Source organism: Cricetulus griseus, chromosome 2 (assembly GCF_003668045.3).
Source record: "Cricetulus griseus strain 17A/GY chromosome 2, alternate assembly CriGri-PICRH-1.0, whole genome shotgun sequence".
NCBI classification, from domain to species: domain Eukaryota; kingdom Metazoa; phylum Chordata; class Mammalia; order Rodentia; family Cricetidae; genus Cricetulus; species Cricetulus griseus.
This window is the reverse complement of record NC_048595.1, coordinates 59,277,196-59,290,203: the sequence shown is the minus strand read 5'-3', so window position 1 is coordinate 59,290,203 and position 13,008 is coordinate 59,277,196. Positions and strand designations below refer to the sequence as shown.

Here is a 13,008-nt window from a genome sequence, read left to right as displayed (position 1 = left end):
TTTCCAGATGTTGCTTGGTCCTCTGGGTTCTATGGTCCTGAACTCCCTCTTGGTTCCCTCATGACCATCTTGTGTGGATATGTCGTACATGGGGAAACACTAATTTCCATGTTTAATGCCTGTAACATGCTTCCCAATTCTCTAAGCTTCCTTGCATTCATTCTCTGATTGTGTCTGGGCATTTTTTACAGTCATTTTGCTTTCATTTTTCTGTTGTATGTTTGCAGTTCATGAGTGTTAGGTCAGATGTCAATGGCTAGTTTCTACCTCAACCACTCCCTCCTTTCCTCCTGTGACAGGTTCTCTCATTTAATCTAGGGTTCTTCTTTTCAGTGAGATAGGCTGATCTTGAAGCACTAGAGGCCTGTTGGTGTCTCTTCCCAAATTTAAAGAATACAAGCAGGTACTTCTATGCTGGGCTTTTACATGAGTACTGAGAAACATCCACTCAAACATATGCTGCAATAATGTTGAAACAGAAACAGGACACCACTTCCTTTTTCTCATTTTCATTTCAAGTGACATCACAATTTCTGTTCAATACCACAAAGTAACTTCAGTCTCTTCTCTCTAGGAGTGAGGAAAGGGAAATAAAACATTCAATTCAATGAAAATTCAAAAGAAAGGCCATCCACCATGAAGCGACCATACCAATTGTATATGAAATGAAAAATTATGCACAATGGCTGTACTGAAACTCTTCTATCTGATAATTACCCCAAGACTGGATGAAGGTCATGTTTCAGGGATCATTTCTATAGTTCCTTACATAAGAAACAACAGTGCAAAGTGTAAGAATGTAACTTTTAGAAGAAATCTGTATCTGATAAAGTTTATGGCAGTTTGTACACATACATGTGTGTGTTTGTATGTGAGAGAGAGAGAGAGAGAGAGAGAGAGAGAGAGAGAGAGAGTTCTTTCACAGAAAGCATGTCATATGAGAGGACACCTCACAGGAATCAGTTTTCCACACACACCATGGGTTCAGGGGATCAATATCAATTTGTCAAGCTTCATTAGGAAATTCTATACCGATTTTGCCATAATGACCCTTGGACAAGCATTAAATAAATACCTAATATACACTACAAACAAAACTTGATTTTTCATATAATTTTGTATTAATCCAAATTAAGACAACTTGAATAAACTAAACTTTTAATACTATGTATTTATTTATTTTCCATCCAGGCTACAGGATCCCCACATTCCTCCCCTAGCAAGCAACTTCCTTTTAACCCACCCCAAATCCACTCTGTCTCCCTTTCTATTCACCTAAGGGTAGGCCTCCCATGGATAGAAATAAAACATGGCACATAATTTATTTTATTTAAATCAACATATATAGTAGATTCTAATTTGTACCATGGCATCAAATATCATTAGTGTACACTTAGAAAACATAATTTGTAAAAAAAAATTACATTACACTTTCAATAACTATATGAAGAAATCAATACAACCCACAAAATTCCACTGCACCCTTAAATTCAATAACTTTTCTGTACAAATATTGCGTGAAAGTTTTCACTCTTTGCATGTGAGGAACTTCACACATGTAAAGTATATCTGTGCTATAAAAAATTACTGATTATCCATAAAATAAAGTCTAAAGAAGCTCTTCTGAGGAGAGCTGTGAAAGTAGAGAAATAATGAAAACAAATATGGCTGAAAAAAAGACAGATACTAGCAAAGAATGACTAAAAGAAAGTGTAAGGGAAATGGGAAGATAATGGGAGGGAAATTAGAAAATGGAAACTGGTGCTTTCTCATATTTAAGACATATGCACACAGGATGGTCTTCAGAGGTCCTAAAGGGGAAGGTTCAGGACCAACAGCCCATAGGACAAGCAGCATCTCCACCATCTGCAATGGCTAGATCCTGTGCTTTTCTGATGGCCCTGGTGGTGATGAGCTACTGGTCAACCTGCTGTCTGGGATGTGACCTGCCTCAGACTCATAACCTCAGGAACGAGAGAGCCTTGACACTCCTGGCACAAATGAGGAGACTCTCCCCTCTCTCCTGCCTGAAGGACAGAAAGGACTTTGCATTCCCTCTGGAGAAGGTGGATTTCCAGTACATCCAGAACGCTCAAGCCATTCCTGTCCTGCAGGAGCTGACCCAGCAGGTCCTGATCCTCTTCAGCTCAAAGGACTCATCTGCTGTTTGGGAGACAAACCTTCTAGACACATTCTGCACTGGCCTCCACGAGCAGGTCAATGACCTGCAAGCCTGTCTGATGCAGCTGATGGGGGAGCAGGAACCTCCCCTGAGCCAGGAAGACTCCCTGGTGGCTGTGAGGAAATACTTCCACAGGATCACTGTCTACCTGAGAGTGAAGAACCACAGCCCCTGTGCCTGGGAAGTGGTCAGAGCAGAAGTCTGGAGAGCCCTGTCTGCCTCAGCCAACTTACTGGCAAGATTGAGTGGGGAGAAGGAGTAAGTCATGAGCCAAGGTGGAGAGGACTCTCTTGGATTAGGACACTGCACCTCATAGCCCAGTTCTGCTCTCTCAATGATCTCACTCATTTTGTCGTCAATCAAATATTTCATCAGTTATGATCACTATTGTGTATATTGCATAGACATTATCTTCCTGATTCATCGAGTTTTTTATTTATGTGTATAAATATTTAAGTATAGAATTTAAGTTATGCCATCATGTGAAATTTTGCATTTTGTTTAATATATTAAACCTGTATTCTGTATTTAATAAAATTATTTTTGCGTTACTATTGTATTAATTCTATATCTGTCAGTTGTTTATATACTTTCAATACTATAAATTTCATTATAACTGACACACTATAGCATCAAATTTGAACACATTTATAGGGTACATTTTGTGTTGGTTAGTTTTATGTCTTCTAGACATAAGCTAAACTCAAACTCATTTGAATGGAGTGAGTATCATAAAGAAATCATTTGTTAAGGGAAGGTTCTGGCCCATTGTGGGAGTTTCCATCCCACACTGGTTCTTGTGCCATATTAAACATGGATTGCAAAAATCTCTATGGTAATTTTAGTTTGCACATTTTGATGGATACACAGAAGTTGTACAGCTGATTCTTATGGTAGCTCCATTATTAAATTTATTTTGTGGGACATTAATAATGACACTCATAGTGCCATCAATAATTAACATCCCTATCACCAAATATAAAAGGTTCCTACTCTTTAGTCTCACCACACCAGCCTTTACTTGATATTAGTGGTACTGCTTGGGAAGATGAAATGTAATTGTAGCTTTAATTTAAAATTCCCTGAATGTTAATGATGCTGGACATTGTGATGATACATTGCTTATGGTTTAATAAAGCCTCTGAAAGATCAGAAAAGCAAAGCAGCCAGGGTTTACCTCTACCTCAGACCGAAATGGGTGATCCTGTCTCCATGAGACCTCAGAGTACAATGCAAAATACAATTCTCTTCCCCAAGTCTCAGCCTGCAATCCTCAGGGTTCCCATCTTCTCCCAGGTTATATTCCTTTCTCTACCCAGACAATATAACTCTTTTCTCTACATCCCTAGTGCTAGGAACAAAGGCATATGGCCCCCAAAATGCTGAGATTACCTTTGTGTGAGCTGTTTCTCTTTTAGACTGGATCAATGACATATAGCTAGGAGAGACCTTGAATTAACAAAGATCTATCTGCTTCTGTCTGAGTCCTGGGATTAAAGGTGCATACCATCACCACCTGGCTCTATGGCTGTGGCTAGCTTTGCATTTTGATCTCCAGGGCCTTAATTAGATCATAAAAAATATATCACCACAGGACATTTTCTTAAATGTTCAATGGCACTTTATACTTGACCTTTTGAGGACTATCTCTTAATTACCATGCCCTAAAATTAAGGGAATCATGTATTGTTTAGGCACTTTTAAAGATCTTTGTCCATTGTAGTATCTAATGCATGGCCTGATGAGTAGTGGGAAGGCTTTTCCTTCCTCTCTGTTGCCGGTTGTACATGTGTTCACTGCCATCTAGTGGAACATGGGAAACCTCTCAGGGATTCCATTACTGGGGATGATTAAATCTCCCTTTCCCAGCAGACATCGTTTCAAATAGCTCACCAGCTAGTGGTGGAATTTCTAGACATCCTCCCTGCTTTAATGGTATTTTGTCTGTCATAATCATATTCAGACTCGGTGCATATGGTCAGAGCTGCTATCTACATGTGCATGCAACTAGTCTATTGTGTCCAAAACCACTGTTTTCTATAGTCATAAACTGTCTCTGGACAGTACCATCAGCCTTCCACCCCTTTTGTAATGATGACTGACTCTTAGGAAAACCAGATTGTTCATTTCTCAGTCACCCATTCTCTGCACACTGACTACTTGTCAGTTATTGGATCCAGCCATGTACTGAGAGAAGAAGCTTCTCTGAGGAGAACTGAGAGATTCACTTACCCTTCATGAGATGTAGATGGTAATGTAAAAAAAAAATTCAAGAATTGTGACAGTATGACCATTGTCCTTTTTCTTACAGTCCTTCCATCTAGAAGCTTCCTGTTTCTATAGGTGTGTTAAGATAGATGGTGTTGGGATAATGTTACTGAAGTTTCAACTGGAATTGCCTTGACTCTTCAGATCACTTTCAAAAATGCACTCCATTTTATGTAATATTATTTCATTTAGTGGACATTGAACTGTCAATTTGAATATTACTAACATTAATTGCTTCCCCATTTCATTGGCAACACCTCCTTTGTTTCCTTTAATTTCAAGTGACATCACAATTTCACATAGTAATGTCAGTATCTTCTTTCTATGAAAACAAAGAAAAATAAACATTCAATGCAATGAAAATTCCAAATAAATTACATGGGCCATGACTTCAAAATCACAATAAAAATTAAATGAAAAACTATACATATTAGAATTACTGAAATTCTTCTATTTCATAGAATACCATTTGAAATATGCTCTTCACTGTGCAGTTTTCAAATGGACAAGACAAAGTGTGCCAGGAATCAATACTAAATTGGAACTGGCTAAATATCTGTAGGCCAAAATTTCTGGATAAACTATGCCACTCCCAGGCACTGCTATCAGTGTGTCTTCTGATCTGTATTTCCACCTAAAAACTTTAAGCACAGAAAGAACTCCATTATTAAATATTGATCACAAAAATAGGTTTTAGAAAAACAGTACATACTTATTTATTACAATTGTCCTCAAGACAAATTGCAATGTTTGCACATCACTACAGATCACAGAGTCCGCTGCTATTAACAGCTGGGGATTCTAGATACTCTGATTTCTGGCAATGTGGTCACTGCTGAGGACAGAGGTGTTTCTAATGATGTCATTAAAGTCAGAGTAGCGATCTTCTAGGATATATGATACTGACAACCAAGCAAACACAACATTGTGTGTGAGTGCTGAAGCCATCACGATATGTTAAGCACACTCATCAAGCAGGGGACAAGAGGAGAGCTGAGGACATTGTGTCACTGTGCAGCAGAGAGTTTAGTAGATCCAAACACCCCTGAATAAGTCACAGGACACTTGGAGAAATACCAGCAACTAGAGATCACAGTCTCTAAACTTAAACACACCCTGACAGAACCTGCATTCAGTGTTTGTGTAATTGTTATCTGTCCATGAACACTCAGTGCAATGATGATGAACAGAAAGGAAGATGTCTACACTGATCCTGACTTTGAAGGAGTTGTGAAGCACAATCCCACAGCCTACAAAACTGGAGTGTGTGTGTGTGTGTGTGTGTGTGTGTGTGTGTGAGAGAGAGAGAGAGAGAGAGAGAGAGAGAGAGAGAGAGAGAGAGGGAAGATCATATGTGTATGTGTGATTGTGAATGTATGTGTGTGTATATGGGTGTTTGATGAAATGATGAGAAAGAGAGAGAGAGAAGAACATATGTGTATGTGTGATTGTGAATGTATGTGTGTGTATATGGGTGTTTGATGGAATGATCTCGCCACAGGAAGGAGATAGAGTGAGAGGATATTTCAGGGATTCTGTTTTCCACCCCTCGAGATGGGATCCATTGATCAACATCATTTTGTCAACTTTCCTCACAGAAGATGTATTGATTCTGCCATAATGACCTCTGGAAGATCATTAAATAAATACCTAATATAGACTAAGAATCAAATTCAGTCCCACATAAATATTAAAATTAAACTAATTTAACACAATTATCACAAAATGACTCAGCTTTTAAAACCATTTATTTTACATCCACATTGCAATTCCCTTCACTCCTCTTTTCCCAGTCCCCACCCACCTCCCTTCAACACACCACTATGTCCATTGCTACTCCCTTTAAGTTCAGAAAATGGCAAGACTATAGAGCATGGCATAGGACTCAGAGTTTTAAGTTTAATCTGCATATATAAGATTTTCTCCTGTATCACTATATCAAATATTATTAGCGTACACTTAGAAAAATAACTTGCAACAAAATTTACATTACAATTTAAACAATTGTATTAAGAAATAAATAGGACACACAAAATTAAGTTGAAACACAAAATTCCAGAACATTTCAATGCTATTATTAGATGAAAGTTATGATTCTCCACATGTGAATAGTTTCACTCATATAAGGTATATCTGTGTTAAAAAAAAATCAATGAAATTATCTTATAGGAATAAAGTCTAAAGAACATTTTTTCAGGTAAGCAGTGAAATAGGAAGCAAAAAATGGGAAGCATAGTGAAAAATGACTGAAAGGGAGAATAGACAGTGGCTGAAAATGACTAAAAGTAAAATGTACATGGGAAAGTAATGAGAGGGCATTTAAAAAAACGAAAACTAATTCTGTGTATTATTTAAGGCAATGTACATAGGATGTTCTTAAAAGAGAAGGTTGATTACCAATTCCAGAGAACCTGCAACATCAACAACAATGGGCAGGCCCTTTGCTTTCTTGATGGCCCTAGTGGTGATGAGCTACTGGTCAACCTGCTCTCTGGGATGTGACCTGCCTCAGACTCATAACATCAGAAACAAGAGAGCCTTGACACTCCTGGCACAAATGAGGAGACTCTCCCCTCTCTCCTGCCTGAAGGACAGAAAGGACTTTGCATTCCCTCTGGAGAAAGTAGATGTCCAGCACATGCATGAGGAAATACTTCCACAGGATCACTGTCTACCTGAGAGAGAAGAACCACAGCCCCTGTGCCTGGGAGGTGGTCAGAGCAGAAGTCTGGAGAGCCCTGTCTGCCTCAGCCAACTTGCTGGCAAGATTGAGTGAGGAGAAGGAATAAATCCTGAGCCAAAGTGGAGAGGACTCTCCTGAACTAGGACACTGCACCTCACTCCTCAGATTCTCCAGGCCCAGAATGCTTCCTCATTTTGTCATTAACTCAATCAACATGCCTAGATGTTTCAGCGGCTTTTTGCAATGCTTCTGTCCATGTGTAAAGTCACTGTTCTCCATTCATTTGAAGTTATTTATCTATTAACTATTTGTGAAATGTAACATGTTTTGTGGCATATTAATAAAGATTTGTATTTTCTATAAAGTGTTTCTGAAGCAATGTTTTTATTTCTTCATTCTTCCTTTCTTTTCGTAATTTCTACATTGAAACTGACATTCTGCAGTAAATAACTTATAATAAAGGTACAAAGAATTGTGGGTGCATGTGACATTGTATAGGGTTCAGATAAGTAGATAAACCCATCTCATGCTTCTTTCTTATTCATGGCTGGTGAAATTCTATCTTTCCGTTTCTCCTGCTTATCTCATGCTTCTGTAGGTACAGTCAGTAAACCAGAATGTCTTCTTCCTATCAAACTGATTTCCCAGATTTTACCAGCCTCTGAATTTCCTGACTCTGGAACCTAGTATTCTTCTCTCAACATCTAGGATTTTAAACATTGAAGGAAACTAGTATTAGTGAAGTCATATACCACAGCATAATAATAACTATCCATCCTGTATATTAATTTTTATGGTTGTCGAATGCACAATTTTTGTACTGTGAAACACATAGTAATTTTTGGCCCATGTAGCTGGCATAGTAGTTACCAAGTCATCTGTTAATCTACCGGTGCAACCTCGTACACAGAGACCGTTGGCAAACACAACACCGCCTCCGGGACACACGCGCCAGTTTGCCGGGCCTCTCCTCACTCTGGGCGGCTGTCGACAAGCGATTCACTACCCTTGTCAGCGAGCGAGCTCCCGGGGACCAGGCGTGTTGTAGAAAATTGCCACCGCTAGGTGGCGCCCAACCAACCGTCTTGATCCTCCAAGGAACCAACACAGATTGCTCAGGCTGGAGTTCTGCTCTGGAGGCTCCTTCCATGCAGGGCAGGAGGTGGTGGGGACACAAAAGCACCCAAGGGCAAGGTACTAATCCCCTTGCAGGAGTGGCGCAAACCCTTGCTCTTATCACACCAGGGCATATTGAACGTGGGCCGGCTGACCCACGTTCCCCCACGTTCCGAAGAAAGCGAAAGTATGAGAGGAAGCTATGAAAACAGGCGAATCACTCTCTAAGAGGGAGGCTCAGGTCAAAGAGTGTCACTGACTGGTTGGTTACAAAACTATGTGGGGAGAGGGGCTGGCACAATTAAGGGATATGAGATTTTGTGAGAGATAGAGAGGCAGAGGTGGAAGTTCTGTGACATTTAAGTCTCCTATTAAAGATATTTTACCGACAGAGGGAGAGAGAGAGAGAGAGAGAGAGAGAGAGAGAGAGAGAGGAGAGGGAGGGGAGGGGAGGGAGGAGGAGAGGGAGGGGAGGGAGGGAGGGAGGGAGGGAGGGAGGAGGAGGGAGGGAGGGAGGGAAAGGAAAAAACAGAAAGGGAGATAGAGAAAGGGAGGGAGGAAGACAGAGACAAAGACAAACAGAGAGAGACAAAGAGAGAGACAGAGACAGAGACAGAGAGAGACCTATTTCATCCCACCAATGTGTGCTGTTGGTAACTGACAGCCATCCAGGTGGGGTGTAGCTGTGTGCATTCATTCCTGGGCAAACTGTTTCTTTGCACAGATCTTCATATCTCCTTTTGTATTAGTGTCCTGTTGTTTCAATTACTATAACTCTGTAGAGTATGCATTCAGGTACTGTAATAACGCCACCACTGCACTTTGGGCTTCTATGTATTGCTAATGACTTTCATTTCCAATTCTGAGTGGAATGTTGTTAACTTTTCATTGAAACCACATTAAATCTTAAGACACTTTTGATATACAGAACATTTACATGTTATAAACTCGTATTTCATCTGGGTAGGATTTTCTGAGTACTATACTGAGTGACACTAACATTACTGCTATTAGTTCCCATCTCTTCAGCAAAAGTCACTTCCTCTCTTTTGCTTTCATAACAATTGATGTCACATTTTTATTTCCATACTAAGAGCCAAAACTGGGTTTTGCGCTTGAGGAAAGTAGAAACTACTAAAGTAAACAAGTAAGAAGGTAGTTAAGTAAGGAAATAAATAAATGTTAAACATAATAAAAATTAAACAGAACTGCTGCTATCCAATTGTGCCATCTTACTGTCTAACATTATTAGGGAGTAAGTTCAAGGAAAGACAGGCAGAATCCACCATTTAGTGAATACCTCCAAAATACAGTAAAATGAAAACAAAAAATTATGAATAATTTAAGGACATAAATCTCTTCCTCTCCAGAAAAATAGTCTGAATGTCTCTACCATGCAGTTTTGAGTTGAAAGGAGATGGGGATACAAGGACCCTCAATCACTCACTACATTCAAACAAGATAAACAACTTTGGGTTTGGTTCCCACATAGCTGTAATCAAATGCTCAGCTATCAGTGTGTCTTGTAGTTCAATCCAGTCATTTCAAACACTACAAGTATTCAATGATTAAGTGTCCATCATAAAAGAGTATTTGACAGTACTTATCTACTATGAATCAAATTTAGACAAACAGAAAAAAAATTTCTTCTTCAATATAGGCAGCTCATATTATTGCTGTTAGTATGTGGGAATACTTAGTACTCTGATCCCTGGAATGTGAGTAATGACTGAAAACAAAAGCCCTTCACATGAACACACTATGAGAAGAGCACTAACCCTTTATGATCTAAATTCTGAAAACCAAGCAGACACCATATCCAGTATGAGAGCCCTTCATATGAATACACTAAGATAAGAGTAGTAACCATCTAGGATTTAGATTCTGAAAACCAAGCAGACACCATATCCAGTATGAGAGCTGAAGTCATCAGGATGTGGTGAGCACACTCTCAGGGGCTGGGGGACAAGAGAAGGACAGAAGGTATTGTGTCACTGTGCAGCAGAGAGTGTGGGTAGACTCAAAAGCCACTGAGTGAGTCACATGGTACTTGGAAAATGGCATCACATTGGCATTAGACACTCCACACACAGACCAAGAAGGAACCAGCATTCAGGGTACAGGTTGAAGAACACTGTAGACCTTGGTGCTCAAATGACAGACAGAAAAGGAGATATCTACATTAGTCCTGACTTTGAAGAACAGTGACACACAACCCCAAGAATTGGTTCCTGAGAGAGAGAATTATTAGCGAAGATCTGTCAAAGGTATTGAGACATCCATGGGAATAATCGGAAAAATATCGTTTGCTTCCTCATACTGAAGAGCCTCTGTGCTATGGTGGCTCTGCCTAATCTCTGTGCAGTAAAGGAAACTCATAGAGGTGAGAAAGCATCATCTCTGGGAAGCAAGGGAAACTGTGGGGTGAAGACTAAGTTAACATTTGGTTATTTGGTGTGTTTTTTCATAGGTGTATGCACTTTGACATTCTACCACAGATCTTTCTCATTGGAACAACACTTTCTATTTATATTTAATATACCAGAGGCTTACTGGAAAATTAACATCTTATTTCAAACAGTATCTGAGTCTTGTTTTTCAGGTCACAGAAAGAACACACAAATGAATCATAAAAAAACACTATGGAGAAAAGCTGTGAAAATGAAAATGTTTGAAATAGTCTTTCTGACAGCTCTGTCATATCAAATATTTCGATGCATCTATGGACACTTTGTAAAGACTCTAGCTCCAACTTTAGAGACTATTTTTAGGAACAAAGAGCACATCATTTGACCTCACAATGGTTGTGGATGTTAAATGTAATCATCACAGGAGCAACAGGGTTATGAGAAGACAGGCTTTATACTTCGTTATTTGTTTAGATATTTCCTTTACTTTTAATGTGCAATATCTATAATATTTGCATATTTAGATGTAATGTACTCATCTTTACTTTCTATAAATATATGAAACTTAAACTTTCTCAATGTATTTGGCATTCTTTTCTTTTTACTGGTTTACTGATTCTTTCCTTTTTACTGTATAGTTTCTCTAGGTATCTATTGATATCCTGGAACAAAATATGTACATCATGCCTACTTAAACACAGAAAACGGTGTTCCTCTACCTCCCAAATGTGAAGAAAAAAGATATGACTAACTACACCTGACTTGATTTACACTGTTTCATTTATGTTCTGTTACTGTATGTTTGGTGGAGGATATACACATTTGTGTGTTTGCTTTTGCATGTCCATGTTCATGCATGTTGAAGACAAATGTCAACAACCAGTTGCTAACTCAGTCACTGCCTCCTTTGTTTTCTGTGAGAGGTTCTCCCCCTTACATTAGGGATCCACAGTGCAGTTAGATTAGATGGGCTGGGATCTCAAGGGATCTGTCTGTGTCACATCCCTATTTTCAGGTCAGGATATGTGCAACTGTGCCTGAATTTGCATGGGTACTGTGAAACCAAACACATAACCATACTTCTGCTGTAAGAATGTTGATAACTGAATCATTCAACACATTTTAAGTGGACACTTTTCATGAAATTCTTTGTATTCTTTACATTAGATGAATAAATTCCATATATTTGATGTATTGTATATGATAGAAAAATAATAAAAACCTATTAGGAGGAGAACTCTAAAATGGCTTTGTTGAGGGTAGCAGGTAAAGTTGATACAACAATGAAAACAAAAATGGTTGAGAAAAATGCCCTGATCCAAGAAGAGAATAATGCAAGAAAGTGAAAAGATAATGGGGAAGTAAGGGACAGCATTCAGAAATTGGAAACTAGTTCTTTCTCTTACTTAAAGCACACGAACACAGCATCATCTTCAGAGAACTTAGAAGGGAAAGATTCAGGACCACATAGCCCAGAGGACCAGCAGCATCTGCAACATCCACAATGGCCAGGCCCTGTGCTTTCTTGGTGATCCTGGTGGTGATGAACTACTGGTCAACATACTCTCTAGGGTGTGACCTGCCTCAGACTCATAACCTCAGGAACAAGAGTTCTTGACACTCCTGGCACAAATGAGGAGACTCTCCCCTTTCTCCTGCCTGACGGACATAGAAAGGACGTTGCATTCCCTCTGGAGAAGGTGAATGTCCAGAACATCCAGAAAATTAAACCATCCCTGTCCTGCAGGAGCTGACCCAGCAGGTCCTGATCCTCTTCAGCTCAAAGGACTCATCTGCTGCTTGGGAGACAACTCTCCTAGACACATTCTGCACTGGCCTCCACCAGCAGCCCAGTGACCTGTCTGATGCAGCAGGTGGGGGAGCAAAATCTCCCCTGAGCCAGGAAGACTCCCTGTTGACTGTGAGGAAATACTTCCACAGGATCACTGTCTACCTGAGAGAGAAGAACCACAGCCCCTGTGCCTGGGAGGTGGTCAGAGCAGAAGTCTGGAGAGCCTTGTCTTTCTCAGCCAGCTTGCTGACAAGATTGAGTGAGGAGTAAGTCCTGAGCAAAGTGGAGAGGAGTCGCCTGGACTAGGACACTGTATCTTACTGCATAAATTCTCCTATAAAACCTCTCATTCATTTTGGCATGAATTCAATCAACCTGCCTTGACATTTCAGCAAAACTGAACAAATTTTGTCTATATGTAATGGCATTTATTCCTTATCCATTGGGGTTATTTATGAGGGCATTATTATTACGTATTTTAATATTTATATAATTTATTTTAGTTAAATCTTGCAGCGTTTTTCACTTTTTTAATGTAGTAAACCATCATATACTAAAT

The 13,008-nt window shown here is 39.5% G+C and overlaps 2 protein-coding genes and 1 pseudogene across 2 annotated transcripts; all 3 read left to right on the top strand.

Moving 5' to 3' along the window:
• Positions 1–1,871: 1,871 nt before the first annotated feature.
• LOC100760323 (interferon alpha-12) lies at positions 1,872–2,444 on the top strand. Its single transcript, XM_027400396.2, has one exon. The coding sequence runs from the start codon at positions 1,872–1,874 to the stop codon at positions 2,442–2,444; it is 573 nt and encodes a 190-aa protein (XP_027256197.2).
• Positions 2,445–6,878: 4,434 nt separating this feature from the next.
• LOC100760616 (interferon alpha-9) lies at positions 6,879–7,239 on the top strand. Its single transcript, XM_035438675.1, has 2 exons — positions 6,879–7,073; positions 7,117–7,239. The coding sequence occupies exons 1-2, from the start codon at positions 6,879–6,881 to the stop codon at positions 7,237–7,239; spliced, it is 318 nt and encodes a 105-aa protein (XP_035294566.1).
• Positions 7,240–12,161: 4,922 nt separating this feature from the next.
• Positions 12,162–12,719, top strand: LOC100760906 (annotated as a pseudogene).
• Positions 12,720–13,008: the final 289 nt, after the last annotated feature.